The 23,377-nt window shown below is 45.8% G+C and overlaps 1 protein-coding gene across 1 annotated transcript in view; it reads left to right on the top strand.

The window, feature by feature from the left end:
• The first annotated feature begins 577 nt into the window (after nucleotides 1-577).
• The window catches only part of PSTPIP1 (proline-serine-threonine phosphatase interacting protein 1), a 47,604-nt gene continuing 24,804 nt past the window's right edge, over nucleotides 578-23,377 (top strand). The window contains exons 1-3 of the mRNA XM_058033515.1: nucleotides 578-653; nucleotides 16,864-16,964; nucleotides 20,920-20,994. Coding sequence (XP_057889498.1) covers nucleotides 621-653; nucleotides 16,864-16,964; nucleotides 20,920-20,994 — 209 coding nt within the window. The 5' untranslated portion in view covers nucleotides 578-620. The remainder of the gene's footprint in view (nucleotides 654-16,863; nucleotides 16,965-20,919; nucleotides 20,995-23,377) is intronic.

Here is a 23,377-nt window from a genome sequence, read left to right as displayed (position 1 = left end):
GCAAAATGCAGCTTTGAGCTAAGCTTCCCATGTGCATGGGCCTCTGCCAGCCCCAGAAGGTGCTGCAGAAATGGGGCACCCATGTTTCTTTTGCTTCTTTTTCTTTGCAAGACCACAGCATTAGAGAAGATCTTGTCTCTTTGTATTGTGCTGGTTTCTTCTGCACTGTAATTGTCCTCTCTCTTCCTGCAGCTGATCAAATCATATTGCTGAACTTAGTGCCTTTTTTTCCCCCTCTATTTTTTTCCTGTCCGCTCACACACACCCATGGCAAGGAGCAGCCTGACACCATTTGACATCTCCTTGCTTCCTCATTTCAATATTAACTGTTTACCAGAAGAGAAACAGGTTTGGGGTGCGGGTGCTGAGCCTGTCTGTGTGTGTGAGCAACAGCTCTTTTGGCCTCTGTCCCTCACAGCCACAGGTCATTTCTCTGAGCTGCCTGGGACAGCCCCATGCTATTGGCACCAGCCTGGCCTCAGGAGGGACAGGTCTGTGGATGTGCTGCACTCTCTGCTTGGGCTGGGCTGCAGTGACAAGGCTCAGAGCTCTGCCTGCTGCCACTCTCACCCCACAAAGGACTTGCTGAAGGATTCCTACCCCTCCACAGAGCAATAATAATGACCCAGCTGCAGTTTAAAGATGCTTTTTGGGTAAGTGAGCATTTACTATGTGTTTCCTATATTCAATGTATCTGTATTTTAAATTTTTAAAAAATCCATCTTGGTTCTATGTATAGTTTAAAACTAATTTAATGCTGTTCTATGTTCTCAATTTAGTTTAGTAAAAGTCCAAACTTGTCTCCAAGCAAAAACATAGTGTTTAGTGGTGTGTTTGATCCTGAGCAGAAGGATGCAGTGTAAAGACTATATCCAGTCCCCATAAAACCACTGACATTCCCAGTTCCTGTGCTAGGGCCAGAAGCCTCTTTTGAAAGGGACATGGATTTGTCTGTGTCCCAGTGCTAAAAACCTGCTTGCCATGAGTGTTCTCAGCTCTGCAAGTGGCTCCCAGGTGAGCTGTTGTTAATTATAGGCTGAGTTCCCTCCTGTTTGGTGAGGAGCAGAGCCAGCAGCTGTGAGCACAATGCTCCTGCTCAGCTCCCTGCAGACTCCCACCAGCATTCCCAGGCATGCAGAGCCCAGGAGCTGTGAGGCAGCACAGGTCAGAAAGGACCAGCAGTGACACTCCACAGCTCAGCCCAAACCCTCACAGCTGACCTAAAACCAGCAAATACTGAAACAAGGAGATCTGCTCCATACCAGTTATTTAACTTTTGTTTGAGAATCCTTTTGGTCTCCGGTTTGCAAGCTCTTTCCCTGCAGTTACAAGGTAAAAGGACTTTAGTAATTTCTCTGTGATAATCTGAGTTTCTCTTGCAATTGGAGAATGAAAGTTCAAAATCAAAATTCTATCATTGCACAAGTTGAGTAAACAGGATGTTATGTGGTTGCCCCTTTTCTGGGCAATCAGTTATCCAGCATCAAGGACTGACTCAAAGAAAGACATTAAGCTATATGAATTCTTTCTGCCATTGCCTGGCTGTTCTTTCTGCTTGTGCTCTCTTCTCTCCACCCACGCTTCAGGGTAAACCCTCTCTTGGTAGAAAACAGAAGGGCAGAGGCAAAAACACATTTCAGTGAACTCCCATCTTCTGGGCACTTCCAGGAAGCCCTCCCCACCCCCACTGCAGGGCTAGATTTGAACAGTTAAAAAGAATAAAAATACAATGAGGAAATACGAAAGTCGCTGTTGATGTTGGGACTAACTGTGCATGACCACACCTATGTGAGATTCTCCTCATTTCTGCACCCTCTGACTGCACAGGGTGGGACAGCTGGGGGCCAGGGCTGCCCTGGGAGCTCCAGCTCTTGCATTGCTGAGCTTCCCAGGAAAACAATCCACCTGACTTTTAGAGCTGGGACTTTTGCTGTAGTTACTTTTCAATGCCGTGGTCTTCAGGGAGAATCAATCAAGCTATGGCAGTAGTGTGAGGGTGATTAATGCCAGCTGACAATCTGGCCAGGCTGGTTCTTCATGGTTCTTCTTCCCTAAACTTCTGCCCTGTGCTTAGTCACATTACCATGACTCAAATCCTTGCTTAGCTTTGAAGCTAACACCTTATTTAAAGGAAAGCATCTTTGGATTTTGTATTTTTTGGCTGGAAATGTACTGCTCGGCTTGATTAGGAGGGCAAAAATCTATCAGCTTGCAGGATAGAAGCTCTAGCTATCCAGTGAGTCTTTAAAAGTGAAAACTTACAGGATATTGCACAACACAGCACAAGCGTGCAGCATGCCCCCCAGATCACAAGATCAGCAAATATTTCTGCATTCATAAGGTTCTGTTGTGAGAGGAAAATGTATTCATGTGGTTTGCTTCAGCGAGCAATGATCTCCTGTATTTGGTCTGTACAGTGGACAGAAACTCTCTGATGGACACCCAGAAGGTGTTTGGCCCTGGTGGGCGCCTGAGCACAGAGCCCTGAGCTCTGATTGCTGCACCCTCCCTGTGCCTCACCCTGCCGAGCTGTCCCTGAGCCACTGCCCCCTGCTCCACCAGCAGGAAACTTTTGGGTAAGCAGGGGGTTCCTCAGGACCTGCCTCAATGTCAAATATGGAAAGAAACCTTAAAAGCAGGAAATCTCCCCCAGCTAGCAGAGAATCGCTCCCCAAAGTTCTCCCTGTTCACAGAACTGTCTTCCAGAAAAATGCAACTTTTTCCTCATTAAATTTTATCCTCTCTTTTCCAACTAAGTGTAGCAGTGATAGTCCTATACTAAAACTTCCACACTTAGTTCATTTTTATTTTCTTTGTAGCATGGCCCGAGCAAAAAACCTGTGTATTTTTAAATTAAACTTTTTATTTCTATATACTCCACACTGTAATGGTTTAAGGGACAGTTGCTCAAAGTCTGCACTAAAATGTGCTTCTTAGCAGAAGTTTTCTATCCTCTGATATTATTTTTTGGAAAATGTTAATGAGATGGAAATTCAGATGGGGTTTGATAGCCAGTGCAGGGCAGTTGCTGATGGATTTATATTCTGCTGGGCTGCTGTACAAGCCTGGCAGATGTTACCTGTCTTCTCTAGCATTACATGAGACAGGTGAGGAAATTCCCATGCTAAAGGGGAGTGTGTGTGTGGCACCAGCATGTTCCATGTTAATGGGATTATGTTAGCAGGCAGAGCAACAGTAATTTTGTTTGTTACAAAAACCACTATCCCAGAAAATCTTTCCCCCTCAGTCACAGAGTGGCTTTCTGAGTCTCATTCTCCGGTCTCACACTCGTTGCTTTTCCTTTGCAATTTCTGTCATTGCCTTTTCCTTCTCCCTCCAACCTGCTGCTCAAACCTGCAGCCCCTGAAATGCACCCAATTCTGGCCAAGAGATAGGAAGGTACTGGCACCACTTCCTGCTTTGCCATACCCACCTGGGAACAGGGAATGAGGGAAACTTCCAGAGGAGCTGGTTGGTTTTGGGGCAGGCTCCAAAGTGCCCAGAGTTGAGTGGGAGCAAATCTGTTCCTTCATACAGCTTTGAATCAAACTCAAGCAGCCAAGTCAATTCTGAAAATGTGTCATGGGCTCCTAAGGTACTTAGGATTTAAAAATAAGTGCTTGAAGTGTGAAATGCTTGCTCCTTCTCAGCTGTGGGATGAGCTTGGGGCTTGTGAATTCTCACAGCTCACACATAAAAGTGTGGGGGAGATGCAGGCCAGCAAGCATGAAGCAGGCCTTGAACATGAGCTGGGGGGATTTGCTGCCCTGCCCTGCTGTGGGCTGCTCCTTTCATATCCCTGCCTGTGGAGCTGTGGCTGTGGTCAGACACTGCAGTGGGAGCCATGGGAGTGCTCCAGGAGCAGGGACCCTTACAAAGATGCTCAATGTCTCTGGCTTTGACTGCAGGCCATGTTCAACCTCAGGTTCAGTGTGAAGCTGACTTTCTAGATGAGCCTCTCAACTCCTACTGTAGCTTTTTCACACAATGGTCTGTTATATATGCCAAAAAAGATGTAATTAGCTTCACAAATAATTTAGCTTCTGATGAGACTCTTAACTGTGGAACGAGAGGTCTGTGGTGATAAAAGTCACAGTAAAGCTATTTCCTAAACTTATTAGGCAACATGCTGAAGAAATACAGCATCAATTGTTTTACTCAATATAGGAAGTATTTTTATAGCAGGAGCTGCCCTGCTTTCCTGTAGAGGCTGAGCTTTGCAGGGCCCATTGTTTGCAGCAGGTATGTGAGGAGGAAGTGATACTGGGCAGGTTTGTTGGGAGGAACTGGAGCTAGGGAGGCTCCACCAGCCCAGCACCCTGAGGCTGAGCTTGGGCAGGCAGGGATGAGGCTGGCAAACCTTCCAGCCTGGCACCCCTGCTTTGCAAGAGGGTCCCACCCAGTTTGATTTGAATGGCATGGCACCAGTTGCATCTGACCCTACTGACACAAGGCAGGTTAAGATAAATCAGCTCCCTGCACAACAGCACACAGGTGGGATCTGCTGTCAGCATGTCCTGCACTCCCTGAGCTCCAGAGGCACAGCCATGGCCATGGCCCTGCACTCCCTGAGCTCCAGAGGCACAGCCATGGCCATGGCCCTGCACTCCCTGAGCTCCAGAGGCACGGCCATGGCCCTGCACTCCCTGAGCTCCAGAGGCACAGCCATGGTCCTGCACTCCCTGAGCTCCAGAGGCACGGCCATGGCCCTGCACTCCCTGAGCTCCAGAGGCACAGCCATGGCCCTGCACTCCCTGAGCTCCAGAGGCACAGCCATGGTCCTGCACTCCCTGGGCTCCAGAGGCACGGCCACGGCCCTGCACTCCCTGAGCTCCAGAGGTGTGGCCACGGCCCTGCACTCCCTGAGCTCCAGAGGCACAGCCATGGCCCTGCACTCCCTGAGCTCCAGAGGCACAGCCAGGGCCCTGCACTCCCTGAGCTCCAGAGGCACAGCCAGGGCCCTGCACTCCCTGAGCTCCAGAAGTGTGGCCACAGTGCTGGTCACATCCAGGCCAACTCATTGCTGTAGGATGTGTGGAAACGGGGAATAAAGGGGGAACCAGCTTGGAAAAGTTGGTCTGGTTGCCCAGCTGATGTCTGTGTTTGTTGTAAAGTCGACTTCATCTCCACAGAAGAGGCTGCTCTACTCTTTCTTTTACATGCAAGTTCTTCCTCCATTTCCCCAGCTGCTCAGGGACATTGGCTCCCTGAGGCAATGAGAACCCGTGGAGGGGGAGCAATCACAACAGTCATTGAAACCAGAAGAAATTACAAGCAGAAAACCTGAGCAGTCATTGTGGCTATGGAAACACTGGTGCTTCACAAGTCACTTCTGAGCAGCACAACAGCTAAAATGAAGCTCAAATGAACTAACACTAGATGAATGGACTAACAGAGTTCATTTTGGGTCAATGACTGAAATAATTAGACAGTTAAGTATACTTTATTATAATTTTCTGATGACCAAGTTACAACTGAGAGGTTTGAATATTAAAATTGGTTGATTGATGAATTAAGTCACTGTGACAACTTCATTAATATTTTTACACAGCTGTATCTGGTTTGTTTTGATCCATTCTGCTCTGCAAAAGTTGGTTGATTTTACTTGGGCTCAGGGGAGGGGAGGATTCTTATTTCTGCCAATTTTAAGTGCGCCATGAGTCTGTTTTAAATATGGAATAGGTGAGTCATGGACTCTGCCCACACGTACACAGCTACATCTAACCACCACCACTTAAAGAGTGTTTGTCACACCTACCTTGAAATGGAGCCTCACTCAGAGATCAGAGGGTGTCCTGTGGCCTGTTAGAGCAGCACACTGAGTGCATTTTCTGAGGCAGAGTCACAGAGTGGCCAAGGCTGAAAGGGGCCTCTGGGCATCTCCAGCCTCACCTCACCCAGCACAGGGCCAGTCGCAGCAGAGCTCAGAGCATCTCCACAGGTGGAGACTCCACAGCCTCTCTGGGCAAACTGACACTGTGTCTCACCACCTCCTGTTGTCTTATATATCAAGAGATCTATTATCATTATAGTATTATAGTGCAAGGATTCCATATCACCAGAGTTTCACACCTCCTCAATGTCCCCACAGGCATTTCCTCTAAGCAGTGACTGTTCATGGTCCTTGCAGCAGCCATCTGACTGCAGATCCCACCAATCCACTCTTATACCACTGCTCTTATTGGCTACAGGTGTGGCCTGTTAACATCAGGCCTGCTCCTAATCTTTAGTAATTGGTCCAGCTGTGACTCGTTGGGGGATAAGATTACATTCTGTACCACCTTCATTTACCCATACTGTATCCCCCTACAAGCTCTCAGCAAAAACCTTCCTGTGCTTAAACAGGACTTCTTGAATTTCCACAGGTGCTCGTTGCCTCTTCCCCTGTCACTGAGTGCCCCTGCACTGGCTCCATCTCCCCTGCTGCCTCCCACAGGAATTTAAACACACTGAGCCCCTTTCTGCAGGCTGAGCAGTGCCACCCCTCAGCCTCTCCTCCCACCACAGCTTCTCCAGGGTGAATCTCAGAATGTCCCTAGGAATCTCATTTCAACAGGACTGGGTGATTCACAGCCTGTCCCTTTCCTCCCTCTGGGCTGACACTCCTGCCACTCCTGCAGAGCTGCCTCTCTTTCTTCACTGACTGCAGACACTGAACTTGGGCTGCTTCCTAGGCACAAGGGAACACTTGGAATTTCAATCCAGTAGCACTCATTGCATGGAAGGCAAGTCAGGCTGCTTGGTTATATTTCAGCTCCTTTAGCTCAAGAAGACCTTTATCTGATTTCATTTTCCAGTGGGAATTTAGCACAGAAAACACTGGTTTCATCTCCAGTTTAATCTAGGTTTTGTAATAAAACTTTTCTCAGCAGCCAGAGTTCAATATTGTACAAAGCTTGCTGTGTTGTTCAGTAGGAGTTTGGGGATTTGGGGCTGAGATGAGGTGAGGGCTAGGGGAACAGCTCTGCATGGAGATCACTCAACCTTGCTCAGGGTGTCAAGGTGAAGAAAAAAGCCCATATTGAAAATACACATCTGGATCCCAATAGCTTTTCAGTTCCCCAGAGAATTATTCCCTTACTGTACGTAGAGTTTAGTACTTCTTTAAAGTGGTGGGAAAATGTCACTGAACAAGACTGAGGAACTGAAAAGTTCCATAGCTCCTCATGCAACTTTATCTTTGCTTGAAATGAAAGGTAACAGTCTTGGAATTAAGTGAAAATGTACCAGCTCAGGCTAGCTTAGAGATACCAACTCCTGTGGTTCCAATCAGAGCAAACGAATAAATAAACACAAGCTTTTTTTCCTTTAATGTATGAGCTTTTCAAATCCAGAAGCTCTTTTGTGCTGCTCTCAATTTGTCGAGGCCTAATGCATTCCTAATATGAAAGAAAAATAAAACTAAAGGGTGAGGACAAAGACAAAAAAGGAAAATAGGTGGTCAGCAGCTCTGAGGTGTGAGTCTCATCACTTGATGCTCCTTGCAGTAGGTGCTGTAATTACTGAAGGGTTATGAACAAACCAGGACTGACAAAGAGCCCCAGGAGCACCAGGAGAAGGAAAGGAGGGCCCTGCCATTGCAAGAGCCTGGATGAACATTTGGTTAGGATGTGGGTTTCTGATAGAATCTTTTTTGAGGGGAAACACAGCTTTACTGGAAGTAGGGGTGCTGTTTTGGAAGATGAAGCTGGGCTTTGATGAAAAACTTCTCACCTGGTAAAGGCTTTCTCTGGAGGTGGAGAATGAAGGTGCATTTGCTAAGCAGAGAGGAGGAGGAGGAGGAGAAGAGTCTCCTAAAGCCCTGTGGTTCTGGGAGCTCTGCAGGGGAAGGCACTCTGGAACAGGAACTGGAGCTTTCCCTGCCCACAGCCACTGCCTGCAGCCTGGAGTCCTCGTGCCACCAGGTTCAGCCCCACATAAAGCAGCTGGAGAAAGAGATTCAAATGCAATCCCCCTTCCCTGTACAGGCAGCACATGGGAGGTGGTGTGGAGCTGTGGCAGGGGTGTCTCAATCAGACACTAATGGAGTGTAAGAATGTTGCATCATGTTGAGTAATAGGATATGTTGAAAATTGTCATTTAGGTGGCAAAGATCTCTTGTGAAATGGAATTGGTAGCATGTAGATATTGAAATAATCTTTACTAAGAAGTGAAGTCAATCTTTGATTCATTCCCCTTCTATAGCAAGACTCTGGGAATATTTCTTGAAGTTTTACCCTTCCCCATGTGCCAGGTGACCAGTAACAAAGGGAGCATAGGTTCAGCAGTGACTTTTATGAAGTGCCTTTTTCAGAATTGACAGGAAACAATTCTAAGCATTTTAAGACAAGGAGGAGGAAGACAAATAGTTTTTTAAATAAATTAATGTACTAACTAAGCAGGTCTGGTTCCAGTGGCTCTGTAAGACCTGGTGGACAGTTATCTTGAGCTTGAGCAAGTCAGGGCTGTTTCAGTTTCACTCACCATGGTCTGGGACTGAGCTCACAGTGCTTGTAGAAGGTGAGGAGACCTCTTATAACCGAGAAGGAAACTGGAAGTGGATGAACCAAAGAGGAATAGAAACAAAAGTAATCTCAGACCATTATTTTGTGTAAAACAGAAGTATCCTCTACTTGTAAGATTCTATTTCTCCTCATTTTTCTTCCAGTTTCTCTTGTGAAGGTAATGTTGCTCAGTAGGAGACTGGAGGAACATCTGATCTTACCATTGACAGGTTTATCTGTCATGTTTCAGAAGGACCATGGCAACAGTGCTGTGCCTTCTGAAAGACAGGTGCAAATCCTCACTTGGGCCTCTCTGTTGGCTCCCAAGGAGAAGCCACTTTAATTTATGGATTTAGCTGCTGTCTGAAGTCATATGGAGAAAATACAAAGGGATGCTGCCACCTCAAACCTGTGTCATGTAACCACATCAAGCTCCCATTAAAAACTGGGAAGGGATTCTGCTGCCACCTGTCCCATTTCTTATTATCCCCATCACACAGGTGTTCCAGAAGTTTGTTCTATATGGATTTCCTGAATGGATGCCGAGTTTTCTGTCATGGTTTTTCTTGTGATGCATATCTGTCTGCTGGCTCCTTTCTCCTTCTGCTAGCACAGGAGCACTGGGGCTCTGAACTGCACTCAGAACAATGTTTAATCAAATTATTAAGAAGACAACATAAAACAGAGGTAATAAGCACAAGCAGAGTCCTTTTAGTAGACTGGAATTGAGACTTTCCAAGGCTGTTCCCTGTGTGCCATGAGTCTGCCAGCCAGCAAACCACCTGCAAAAGTGAGGCAGGCTCTTGTGCAGCCATCACTTTGGATCTGTGCAATGGGGGTTGTGGGGGGGTATTAAAACATGAAGAGAGCCAAACAATATGCTGTGACTGTAAGAATGCCTAATACATAACACATGAGCAGTCCAGGATGCCAGGGAGGAGGGTGAGTAGAGTATTTGCAGGGCAGCCCTGATCAAGGAGGGAATGATATCAGAAGGCTAATTAATTACTTTATTATACTATATTATTCTATTCTATATTACACTATATTAGATTACATCGAAATTGAATCTGCCAAGCAGTCAAGTCTGCACACAACTGCCCAGAATGTCATGACCAACAGTCCACACACACACACACACACACCCACCCACACACACTCACACACCCACACACACCCACACACACACACCCACACACTTGGCCCTGGTAGGGCAAGGAAACAAAACCCCATCACCTTGGGTAAACAATCACCATATTGCATTCTACTTTGGCACAAACACAGGCACAGCAAATGATAAGAATTGTTTTTCCTTTCTCTGAGGTTCAGAGAATGTGAAACCCAGAAATACTCTTGGGAAGAATTGTGCCTTGCTTTTCCCTGTGAAGAGAAATGTGGCTACAGGCGAGGGCTCAGGAAGCTGAGGAGCAAATTCCTATGTCAGCAGAACTCAAAATCAACCATTTCCTTCTCAGAGAAAACCCACAGGGTCAAGAGCAAAAGACCACTGGGGAGTTACTGTTCTGCTCAGGGTCACTTGCACTGCTCCTGTGTAGTTTGTGGATCTCAATTTCAGTTTTACCTCTGCCTATCCTGGCTGCTGCAGGGTGGAAGTCTGGTGAGAATCTCCCTGCAGGGGCAGTGGCAGAGGCAGCCCAGCAGCCCAGCAATTGGAATGCTGCAGAGGCAGTGGTTTTCCCTTTAATTTTTGAAGGTCCCTTTCAAGGTTCACCTCTCTGCTATTTTCTGACAATAAATACCATTTGCTGCCCATGAAAGATACTGCATGTCAGATTTAGGTAACAGACTGCAGCAAAACTGCAAACTAAGCTCAAGCTGTGGAAAATGCCCAAGTCAACTCGTGGAATTATCACCGAAATGCCCCTGCCTACATCCTGAGCAAACATTTATGTCTCTGATACACAAAGAGTGAATTTACAAGAAGTGACAGAAATCTTGTACAGCCAGCTTCAACCCACCTACTCTTCCTTGCTTTTTCTGCTTATGTGGGGGAAAAAAAATTAATACTTTAAAAAAATAGATTTTTTTAAGCTCATATAAATTCTGCAGTCGGTCTTGGAAAGCACAAGCACCCATCACATTCCCATCCATTCCAACTGATTTCAGCCAGTAGGAAGAAGGAACTCTTACACAGTACAGTATGAGCAAATGCTTTTAAACCCACTAAGCAGTTGATTATGACATGACCATGTGTGAAAAGGCCTCATATCACACCAGCACTGGTCAGGGGAGAAGGTTTTGGTCAGAGGTTTCCGATGTGACCCCGCTCTGTTCTGGGCATGGTGACCTTCCCCCACAGGTGAGCTCAGCTCAGAGTGGGGATGCTGAGCTGCCCTTTCAGCTGCTGGGTCCAGGCAGAGGAGGGCCAGGCTGCAAAGCTGGGGTTGGTTTGGTTTTGCAAAGGGCTCTTTGAGTGCCCCTGTGGTGCAGCAGAGCTGGGAGGCAGCCCTGGAACAGGAACAGGAACAGGAACAGCAGCAAAGCAGCTCTTATCACAGCAGGGCACCCCGAGATAAGAGCTGCACTGGGGATTGCAGCATGCACACAGCTCTGTGCTCACTGCTGTCCTGCTCATTCCAGGTGAGCACGTGCACAAAGGCAGCAGGAAACTTCCCAAAACACTTTGTATCAGGAGCATATTTCTAAAAACACTAGGAAATTTTAAAGTATACCAGGGGAAAAACCACCAAACATAAAACAAGTGATTGAATTACAGTGAAAGGCCATGCCATGACAGGAAATATCCAGCCCAAGGTACTTGGAGATTCTAAGTCATGTTTAGGTCTGTTTGCTGCTGCTCTACACGTACAAAGCCCTTGGCAGAGCTTGACAAGGAGACTGGCAGATCAAGGGAACAAGATTTGAAACACTCAGGGTCAGTACCCAGTGGTATGATGCAAGAATACAATTAATTGATTTAACTCAGTCAGAACAACTTACTCTCAGTCCAGGACTGAGATATCATGTGTGATACCACTGTGGATAGAAAGGATTTCTTTCTGACAGTTGAAAAAGATATTGTCAAAATGATGCTTGTTCAAAACTTCACTGTGCCCTGTTCTCTCTAAACTTCCTCCTCACACCAGTAGTTATTTCCTTTTTAAACTCTGGAAAAGTGGATCTTAAGTTTTTATTTTACTAAAACTGTTACAACTAAAGAAGATATCAATGCAAAACCATTTTGATTTAGAGAAAAATTCCAAACATACCCATAAAAGATTCAGTTATTTTTCTCTTTGAAAATTCTGTACTAATAGTTTATTTGGATCAGGTAGCAGCATTTAGCACTTTCAGTCCACAACCATGTGAGAACACTTCTGATACAAGCTTTGGAAAAATATCATTAGGAACCAAGAAGAGGAATGAACTTTAATAACTAAATACTTTGAAACGTAGGAGAAAGTGGAGGGGGTTATTAGCAGATAATACATTTCAAATAATTCCTAAATGAGGGCAGATTAGGCTGAAGGAAGCCCTGAGATCTCTGCTGTGGCTGTCATTGCTTGTGCCAGCCCCCCAGAGAGGCAGAGCAGGTACTGGGGGTGGATTCTGCTCTGTTTAGCACCACAACAGCTCAGCACTGTCCTGCTGGGTACTGAGCAATGCACCCAGTGTCTGCTGTGGAGATTTTCCTATTCCAGCCCTTCCTGCCCATCAGGGAGGTGCCACTGCCCAGCTGTACCCTGGGGTTACTGTCCCTCACCTCCTGGTTCCCTACAGGAAGCAGCTGAGCAGGTGCTGCAGCTGGAGGTGCTGGGATGAGCCCTTTGCTGCTGAGAGGCAGAGCTGCCAGAGCCCTGCAGCCAGCCCAGGTGGAGCCTGGCACTCCCCAGACAGGACACACAGCCTCAGCAGCTCAGGCTGCCCTGGGGACATGCTGAGGTGCTGCCAAGCTGGCTCATCCTGCAGGAGCAGGGAGAGCTCTGAGCTGGGCTGTGTAAAACACCTCTGAACAAAGCCCTGGGTGGGCAAGGCAGGTGCCAGCATGGTTAGGAATGCTCCAAGGAGAGCAGCCACAGCAGAAAAGCCCAGAGTTGCCTCACCATGGCCACAATGGCCTGATGAGCTCATGTCACTGTGACCATCACCAGCTGGACGTGCAGGGTGTGCCATGAGTGCTTTGTGCGTGGGTTTGGTTGGTTTTGCTTCAGACCATCACCAGCTGGACATGCAGGGTGTGCCATGAGTACTTTGTACCTGAGTTTGGATCATTTTGCTTCAGTTCAGTCCATTGGAAAAGCTACTGAGAGCTGCTTCAGTAATGAGCACAGCATTTTAGGCTTTCCTCCTTGATATTATTACAATAGGAGCCTTTTCACTTCAAAATGTAAACTCTTGTACTTCAAAAAGCCTTGCATGCAGTTCCCTCTGAGCACCCAGCAGCACGAGGCTCAAAGGAATGTTCTGGAATAAGGCTGATCCTTAGGGAGTAAAAGACACAAGGTTACTCAGCTTGGTGCCACCAGAAGAAGAAATTCTGTCACTCCCCAGCAATCCTGGTGCTTCCTACCCTCTGGGCAGGGAACTGACACTGCCAGCCTTCCCTTGCAGCAAAATCCTCAGAGCCTCTCCCTGACGGCTGCAGGAACCAGCTCAGAGAATAATCTCTGCCACAGTTAACTCCCAGCATTTGCCTGGGTGGTTACCCATGGAAAAACCTCTGCCAGGAGGGACAGGGCACAGTCCCAAGGCACAGATCTCACAGAAAATGCTGATGGGAGGGAGCAGCATTGTTCATCCTCAGAAGGAAAAAGAAGTGGAAAGAAGAATGGGTATCCCAGTGTGCTCACTGTCATCAACTCTGCTTGCAGGCTTCCATGCCTCCTTTCAAGTGTTCTGGGAAAAACTGTTCTGCTTAAACTACAGCACAGGAGTTGTAATTTATAAGGGTTTATAGGGTATTTTATAGGGTTTCAGTCCTATAATCCTCTCCACATTTCTTTTGTCTCTGAAGGAACAGTGCTGCTCGTTGCACTGGAGGGAAGCAACTTCTATCACTGGGCAGAGGAGAGGAAAGGCTGCCCCTCCTTTACTGGGGATTTCCAGGAAGAAAACAAGAAGAAAATCCCCAGACAGAGAGCAGAGCACATGTGCAGAGTTAGGGGGGGAATTTCAGGACAACACAACTCTGCTCACAACACTGAAATCCCTCTCAAGCACTTTCTTGTTGGTAATTATAGGCCTGTTGGACAACAAGGAATAACTAATCTTTTTTAGCAACAAGGATTAAATCCTCTTTCACAGCCACACACGCTTTGACTAAGCAGAATCCCTTTATTGGCCATGAGAGAAATTACTGGTGGTGAGTCAAATCACCCTCTTCCAAGCAACTAGATTTTAGTATAAGCAAATGAGGTTTTACACATTTAATGCCTATATTTACTATCTAATTAAAGCATTTTTCTAATTTCTAAAAAATACAAAATAGTTCTTTGAGTATTCATTAGTTCTTAGAATCATAACAAAATCCTTTCTGAGAAGTACCAAGCACTGCCTGACTAGTGCAGCTTAACAGCTTTTGCAAAACCACTCAATGAGAGTGCTAATTATAACACAAAATGGTAAATGGAAAATAGAATAGAGGCGAGACAGCTTAGCAAGGCTAGACAGTTGTTTAATGAGATCCAATCTTGCTGTCTGATTGTCTTGACAAAGAAAATGTGGGGTCAGTTATGGTGCTGCACAGGAAATCCTTAAGACACTAGATAAAAACAAAACAGGACTGAACAGACTGAGCAGGGGAAGAACTCTAAAATGGGCAAAGACACTGATCTGGGGGAGGTGCTGGATCCTGCCATAAGACCTGAAGAATGGGCTGGAAATAGCTGTGCTTGAAACAAAGAGGTAGAATGAAATATTGTACAGGAGGTATCTGATAACCTTCAAGCGTGGGGTAACAGAATACAGATAAAAATCAAAGTTTCAAAGTACAAAATGGGAGTAAGAGATCAGTAGTGAAAAAATCCAATATACTCTGAGACCTTGTTGAATAAAATACCAGGAGAGGGGAGAATTGCAGGTATATCTGTAGATCATAGCTCATTTAAGTGCCACTGCTATGATTTGATAGTGAAAGAAGGCAAATACAATCCTCTGATGGATCAAAAGTGTTTCTTTGAGAGCTGACATTAATGCCATGGTTCAAAGCATCACTTGGTCTTTACTGGAGTGGTAAAGCATCATCCTTGTCCAACAGGGATTTATTCAGCCTTGAACAGGTACTATAACAACACATGGGAATCAATGATGACAAAGCAGAATGTCAGGAAAGGGCAGAGGAGGTTTGTTTGGATGCAAGGAGAGGCTGAGAGAGGCTGCAGTTATACAACATGTGAAAAAAGAAATAGAGCTGTTGAAATGAAAGGGAAGCATTTGTGCAAGTAAGCTGAGGCCTGAGTGATTCATGGCTCCCTTGTGGTTGGAAATTAAGAAGCAGTGCTGCGGGGTGAGTGACCAGAGCTGCTCACATTTGTGTCACCCTGGCTGTGGTGTTTCCTGTCCCTCTGCAGGTGACACGAGCTGCTCAGGGTACAGCCAGAGCTGCTCCCTTTGAGTCCTGCTCTGCATTTCTGACCCTGCTGCTTCTGAAACAGGGCCTCCACATTCTTTGGGAACACAGAGGAGGACAAGAAAGCAAATTTTGGGATGGATGGCCCCCAAAATGAAGATAGATTAGATGAGTGTCTGTAGTTGGAGTTCTCCTTAGGAGCCAAATCTCTCTGCAAGGGCCAGCAAAGCCCAGAGGAGCCTGGCAGGCAGTGATGCTTCCAGGGGCCTGGGGAAATTCCCAGTGGACTCAGCCCATCAGGCTGCCCCAGCACACTGCTGTGCATGGTTTTGGGTTGATAACAAGTTAGGGTTGCATTCTCTGTTTAGGCAATTTAATAAACATTCTCTCAGACATAAAGAATTTGTCATCCTTTCAGTGTAACTGTGCCAGTTTAAAAGAGGTGGGGAAAGGCACCAGTTGAGTTTTAGCATTTACTGAACAAAGAGAGATATTGAACAGAAAGGCAGAGTAACTTCACAGTGAGCTTATCACTGCCTTTGTTGCCTGTGGCAGTGGCTGACTGCTGTGGTGACACCAACCCACAGGATATTGTCACTTACCTCATGGGCAGCATTTCTGGGACAATAAAGCTGTGTACACAGCTATGAGATATAGCTGATTGCATCTGAAAATGTACAATTAAAATGCTGGGGGTGTGAGCTGGTTGTGGAGCATCTGATCAGAGTTTCTGCCAGGCAGAGGGAGCCATTTATAGTAATTTTTTTACAGCCGTGATGCCTTCTGCTATTGGAATGTCCTCAAAAAAAAAAAGAGAGAGGGGGGAAGTGCTAAGTCCATTGCCAGGGTATTATCAAGAACCTTTCCTACTTTTCTCTCTGAATGGCAAAACTTGATGCTTCTCATTTATTTCACAGCAGGATCCCTTCCTGTGATGTGTGTGTAAATTGCCCTTGGAAACATTAGGAAAACTAATGTTTTGGGCTTGAGATTTGAGATCCTGTTTCTTCAGGGGTGATGGCTTTAACAATGGACTGTAGCACTGGAAATGTTACTACAGCCTGTAGGTTTACAGGGATTGTCTGCAGAAATTTATCCTAGCTCTCGAAGAACCAAAAAAATTGTTCCTAGATCTGCAAATCTCCCCTGTGTGAGCAGCACCTCACCTGGTGGAGCTGCCATCAACCACCTCCATTCATCCCCAGAGCTCCCCTGCTCCTCTCCAGCCCCAGCAGCAAGGAAGCAAAGACACAAGCTCAAGTGCCCAGCAGTTGCTTGCCAGAGGATCTTTTCCAAGTACCAAAACTTCAACAGCTGTCTTCTTCACAGTGGTGGTGGAAAGCAATAAAGTAACCCATTTATTAAATGGTAACTGCTTAGGGGGCAGTGGATGGATGTATAAACTGCATTCAGTTCATATGGAAGGGCTTGTATTGTAGATAAACTGCTTGAGGGAAGGAACACACTCATTCTCTTTATGGTTTCACAGCCAGAGATTTTACCATAATGCTGTAACATAAAGCTCAGAAAACATTCACCACTACATTTCCAATAGCATTATCACTCTGTACTGGTTAACTCAGGCTCCCTGTGGGAAAATGGCTTGTCCTGATCCTGTTGGGAGGCAGTGGGAGGAGCAGGAGCAGAACACAGAAATCCTGTCTGCCTGTGCTATGAAAACACCACTGACCATGTGGCACAGACACTGCCCCACAGGCTGACATTGGTACTGGGCTGACTCTGACCTTTCTTTTTAGAAACAGGGTAAGAGGAATTAAGAAATAAGAATTAGAATTAAGGTAAGAGGAACTGATGTGCTGAACAGCTATTACTTTTTCTTTCTGACTTCAGTGCAAGGAGTTCACTTTCCACACTGGCTACGAGGTGCTCGTTCAGCGGCTGCTGGAGGGGAAGAAGATGTGCAAAGATGTGGAGGATTTGCTCAAGCAGAGGTATGAAAATCAGAGTGAAAAAAGTGTGAACAGCCTCCTCTTTTTGTCTCATTTGGCATCCAGAAGGGAATAGCAGGCTGTTTCTCAGTTTGGTGTTGTTATGAGCTTACATAGAAAAGCCTGAGTAATTTGAATCCCAGCCTTGTGATGTGAAGGTAGATCAATAGAAATCTCAAAGACCTGAGAAGGGAAGAGAAGGTTGAAGAGTCAGAAACCCAGAACTCCACTAAGACCCCTCATTATGGGTCCAGAAGTACACAGTAGCACCTACATTCACAAGTAACATTTTTAAGTTTCCCCTTTTGCAGGGCAAAAATGACTTGCACATTTTTGTTTCTCTTTGAACATGCTGTTGCCACAGGCACTGTTTCAGTTTCCTGCCAAAAATGAGACCTTTTTTCAAATACAAAGCTACATAAAATGCTACCTAAAGCCTTACCCAGACACCCAAACCAGCCCCTGTTTTCCACCAACCTTATCAGGCTTTGAGTAACAATGTTGTAGTTCATGCTCCTGATTATGTGCTTCTTGGTGCTTCTCAACAGCAACTATGGACAGCTGACAATTTTATGGGTGAGAAAATATGCATCACACTGCTGCTTTGGCTCCTTTGCCATTCATTTTTGTAGTTGTGACTTAGAAAAACAGCTCTGAAATTTGGTTCTGTTTTTAGGTGGCTTCAGCAGTAGCATGTAGCATGAAGCACACAGGTGCTCAGGTGTGACATGTAGGGAAGACCACACAAATATGGATTATTTATCCAGCAGGCAATCTCAGAGCAGCTCATCTCAGCACTGTCAACTTATGAATATTGCTCTGCCTTCCTGCTTTTTCTTCCCATGCTGTCCCCATCTACTATTTTGGGTTTAGGGTGGTTTTCTGAAGGCTGATTTTAAAGCCCTGGTACTTTCAAGGGTGTGTGAGTTGTCAGACTCAGAAGTGGCCATTTCACCACTTGTGAAGTCTCCCATCAAAACCTGAAGCTATTTAAGTTGCTTTTCTCAACCATCAGTGGAAGACTGTGGTATTGGCACACATCACACCATCCTGAAGTCACATCTGCCTGATGGCAGCTTAGCTGCAAGTGTTTAAAATAGCTCCTTTGGGCCTCATACTGTGGCATTCACATCCTCTGAGAAACCCCTTTGCCCAGGGTTTTTCTCCTGGGAAGCTAAGAAGCCTCGGAGAAAAAGGAAAACAATAATTATCTCATTTGCTTCTCCTGTGCTGTGCTCATTTGGGATGTGTTTGGAGATTGTTTACCCACAGGTGATTGTTCCATTGCATTCTGCTGTGAGTTGTTTTCACTCATTGGCCAATCATGGTCAGGCTGTGTTGGGACTCTGTCAAGAGTCATGAGTTTTCATTATTATCTTTTTAGCCTTCTGTAAGTACCCTTTCTGTATTCTTTAGTATAGTTTAGTTTAGTATTCTTTAATATAATATAGACGATAAAATAATAAATTAGCCTTCTAAGAAGATGGAGTCAGATTCATCATTTCTCCCTGCCACAGGGCTCCCTGCAAATACAGCATCAAACCAAAGCTCAGAACTGCACTGCAGGCCTTGGGCAGTGCAGTTCTGCATCAGATGCTGCACACACCTGTGCTCCTGGCAAAATATTGCAGAGGCTTCTCAAAGTGGCAGGATGAGGTTTTTCCTGGTTAATGGTGGAGGCACCATTAACCAAGTTCTTTCTGTAAAGAAGAAAAAATACATGCACAGTCATTTTGCAAGTGTTTCCATGAGGTTTTTCACACCCCAGGACACTGCAGAGATCGTGTGTGCATGTGTGTGCCCATGTGGGTATGTGCCTGGTGGGGGGAGGAACAGGAGACGAGAAGTGGGCACTGAGTCAAAGATCTGATTTCCAATTTATGGCTGGCAGATGTTTGTTTCAGCTGGTCCTCACGTCACTCATAGGAATGACCCAGCAGAAGATCAAAGGATGGGATGAATCTCTCTTCTAGAGGCTGCCCATACCATGTGGTTCACCTTGGAATTTCAGTAAGGACTCCTGCAGCCCTGAAGCCAGCTGCCCTGGGCTTGGCCACACTAACAGTCCATCAGTTTTCCAACCACAAATCCCCTAACTGGCCCAGAGAAAGGCCTAAGAGGTTTGGGAGTGAGAAAGCAATTGTACTCTAGAACAAAGCCCAGGGTTAAAACACAAAGTGTTTTGTATCTCTGAATGGCTGCAGGGAAACATAGAAGCTGTGTGCAGGAGTGCTGTAAAGTGGGAAAAGCAGCACACAGATGTGAAGAGATAGTGTCAGCTCCTGTTAAATTCCTCTGACCCTGGGCTAGTCCAGTCCCATCTGTGCTGAGGTTTCAGGAGCTGGGACTGGCTTAGAAGCTGGCCATGCTTTTTTTCCATGAGATACTTGTGTACTGAGCAAGCAAAGTGGGAGTAATTACTGGAGTAATTTTCATTGCTGCACAGGCACTGGCACTAAGCAAAGCCTCTGACTCAGAAGTGTTTCTTGATACTGAAATCAGAAGAAAATTAATCTATTCTTCTTCTGCAACATTATGTGTCTGGAGCATATTTCCATTTTGATGAAATTTCATTCATCTAACATGAAAAAGAAATGGTGCCTCTGCATGGCCTGTCACCATTTTGCACCTCTAACAGGAATGCCAGCAGTGGTGTAGGAACACCCCAGTGGAACTCAGCAGTTCTGAGAGCAGGAGGGCAGCACCTGCAGTGGGAGCCATGGGCAGAGGCCAGGAGCACTCTGCTCCTGCTGCAGGGCCAGCACTGCTGCTCCAGTGCCTGACACATCTCCTTGGGCTGGGGAGAGCCTGGGATGAGCCTGGTTCAGACCCCAGGAGATGTGGGTTTGCTTCCAGAGCCCAGGGGCAGCAGAGGGGCTGTGGGACCCTCTCAGGGATCCACTCCAGCAGCTGCAGGAGCAGCTTCAAACTGCTGGAACTCAGCAAAGACACACCAAGCACCTCCTGGCCAGGTGGGAAGACTGATGGGACTAAAACCCAGCAGGGTTGTAGGGCCTTGCACCCACATCAAATTCGATTTTTGAACAAAGAGTTCGTTTCTCTAAGGTGCCAAGTTTCAGGCTAAAACAGTTTGAAATGCTTTGAAACTGTCTTGAGAACTGGACCCTAAACAAAATCATCCCTCCCCCCAGGTGCCAGCACCAGGCTATCTGTTCATTATTTATTATTGACCATTCCATAGTTTTTAGCAGCTACTCAAAGACTGACAACTTGGTTCCACCCTGGTCTTGCACCCAGGAGAAAGGAAGTAACAGAGTTAGTACAAATACTTTTTAAAAAGAGAATAGAAGTTTCCTCCAGTGCTGGGGGAAGGGAAAGCAAAGGAAATATTTGTATTTCTTTATTAACCATAGAAACAGAGCCACTGTCCTGAGTCACCAGTTACAGTTCCCCATTAGGTGAGGTTGTCCCTTCCACAGAGCTGCCCCAGCCTCCCCACACAACCACCCGGGCTCCTTTGCCTTTCCAGCAGTGCCTCATCTTTCCAGTGGATGGAAATACTCCTGCTACCCCATTTATGGCTCCCATTTATTCCCAGCATCTCTTGAATGGATTCTTTGGAACCACTGCCCTCACAGCTGGTGTTTCATGCACTGAGCCAGCCATCATTTTTAGGTTCCTTTTGTTCTGTTCTGAACACCTTCATCTCCTCTCTGTTCACCTCCTCCTTCCCATGAACCCAAGTTCTGGGGGCAGAGCTGAACAGGGCATTCCACAGCAATCAAAGCCATGAAGAGGAGCTTCATTTTTATCTCATTTCTTCCAGAAATAACTTACCCAGAGTATTCCAGAGGTTAACTAACAGCACTAGGATTGAGGAGATAGAGAAATCAAATAAGTTGCATTTCTGTTTTGCACCTCAAATACAATTAGAGGATTTGTGTTAATGTGATCCTGGTACCACTAAGAGAAATTGAATAAATATTTCTTTTAACAGAGCGCAAGCAGAAGAGAGATATGGGAAAGAGCTGGTTCAAATAGCCCGAAAAGCAGGAGGACAAACAGAAATCAAGTAAGGAATTCTTTTATTATTACTGCAAACAAAATGATTTTGGAAGAAATAGCAGACTCTTGTGTTTTGCCTGTGGATGAGGTCACAACCACTCATTTCAGTGCATTACACAGCTCTTCACAATGTGTAGGGAAGTGGGGAAACACCACAGTCCTTCACAGTGGGATTCACTGTTTGTGAATAGTCTCTATTTAGAAACTGCCAGTAGGTCCTTTCCTGAGATTTTTTTTTTTTTTATTTCAAGATTCTTAATGTTTAATATTTGCTTCCAAAAGCAGACCCAGTAATGGGGAAAAAAGAGAATGGAAAAGGTTGTGAAATGTTTAGGGTGGTGGCTTTACAGTTCTGGAAAGCTGGTGAACACTGAGAGATGTGACAGAACAAATACAAAGACCCCAAAAATCAGCTTCTGCAGCAGGAAAAAAGGATTACCTTAGGAATACAGAATGTAAATCTCTTTGAAGGGACCTAATTTGAAATAACTCAGTGGAACTACTGAAATACACTAAGATGACATATATATTTTTCTCTGTCTCCTCCATTACTATCTTAAATTATGTATAAATTGTGTTGGGAGGGAAGATAGATATTGGTATGGAATTTAACTTAATAAACACTGCTGATAAACTGCTGCTATTATTGATGGCAGCAGCAATAATGAGACATTTTGTCATTATTGTAACAAGTAATAATACAGTAATAAGGTGGCAAAGGATGAAGATGAGGGGTCACAGAAGACAATCCTGAAAGAGGAGACCTCAATCTAAACACAAACCAGCTCTATTGATCCCTGGGGCCTGCTCCCCTCCTCCATCCCATAGCTCATTCCTTAATGGCAGTCTCCTTTTCACCTGGATTTATCACTCCCAGTGCAAGTGGTTCCTGGCCATGTTTTATGGAGATCTTGACCCCAGGCAGTGCCACAGCAAGGCTGGCACAGACACAAGTGCTGGGAATGCCAGGGGATGTGCAAGGCTTCCCCTGCCAGTGCTCCAGCTCTGCCTGGCCCCTGAGCAGCACCCAGGGATGCCTCAGTGCCAGAGATGCCTTCTGCCCTCCTGGTGCCTCAGTGCACTGACCTCAGAGGTGAAAAGGAAGGAAAAGAAGAAATATTCTGAAATTAAAGCATCAGGTTAAGGATGGATGGGTTTTTCTCAACCCACAGACTAAGATCAGCATTCCAGGATCAAAGAAAGGCTTCACCTCTACTCCTTTAGTGGCAACACAGGGCAGGCAGAGCAAATGTGTTCAGCAGCAAGCAGCTTTGGCTGCCCTTCAGTAGCTCAGTGACAAAAGCAGCTTTGGCTGCCCTTGAGTAGCTCAGTGACAATTCATGGGTCTGCCTTTTCTCAAGAGATTGTGAGAGTTTGATTGAGAAGCAGAGCCAAGTCCCAGTGTGGGGATATGGATCCAAGTTCCCCTCAAGTTGGGGGAAGTTTGGGCTTGGGCCCAGCTCCACTTTGATCCAGCAATTTTATAGCTTGGCATGGAGGGAAGCTGAGCACACAAACAAAGCTGTGGAGCTGATTTACTGTTTCCATAAGCCACACCTGGCCAGGGAGGGACCAGCTCTGCACTGATGCTTTTGTCAGAGCAAGTGTCTCACTGTGCCTGGCCTGAAGCAGAGAGGACACTTTCCCTCACCCAGCATCCTCTATTGTTTCAGCAATTACACAGATAGTGAAGGGCATTTGTCCAGGGCAAACAAAAAATCAGAGAAAACTAAAGTCTGTCCAGGGCTGGAACAACACAAGAAAATGCAGTGTTTGGTTTTGATGCCTTAAAATTGTTGAATTTTCTGTGTCTGTGTGTTCTCCTCAGTGTGAAATTTCTGTTTGTATGCCATTGATTGCTGGCAGCAGTTCTGCCCTCAAGGTCAGTCCTCCAGGGAGACTTGAGGGAGGGAATCTATGTACTCCTTATAATAAGAAAAGCTTGAAAGGACTATGCTGCAACTGTGCCAGTGCATTTTTCCAAGTGTTTCCTCTTTATAGGACTCCCTATTTTCATCTGATAGAACTACAAGTACTTGATAGGCTGAGCAGGGCTGTTCACACCTTCAAATGCAGCTCTGGGAAGCAGTATTTCTTAAAGTCTAATGTATTTGTACCTAAAACTTCCATCTGACAAACACCAGGACAAAAGCAGCTTCCAGGGTGTTTCTGCAGACTCTCCTGTGCCATGCTATGTATGGAAGAGGAGCAGGAATTACTAATTTTAAATCACTCAGTCATTTTCTTGCTAATACAAAATTATTATCCTCTAATCTTAAATTTAGCCACCTTTTAAATATCTCAGATACTGAGGCTTTCTGTCACTTCTCCTGGGAAATTCACACCACAGGAGTTCCTAATATCAGGATACCTGGTACCCTTTCAAAAAA

This window comes from Melospiza georgiana, chromosome 13 (assembly GCF_028018845.1).
Source record: "Melospiza georgiana isolate bMelGeo1 chromosome 13, bMelGeo1.pri, whole genome shotgun sequence".
Taxonomy (NCBI): Eukaryota; Metazoa; Chordata; class Aves; order Passeriformes; family Passerellidae; genus Melospiza; species Melospiza georgiana.
Note: the sequence above shows the minus strand (reverse complement) of the source record. Positions and strands in the feature narration are given on the sequence as shown.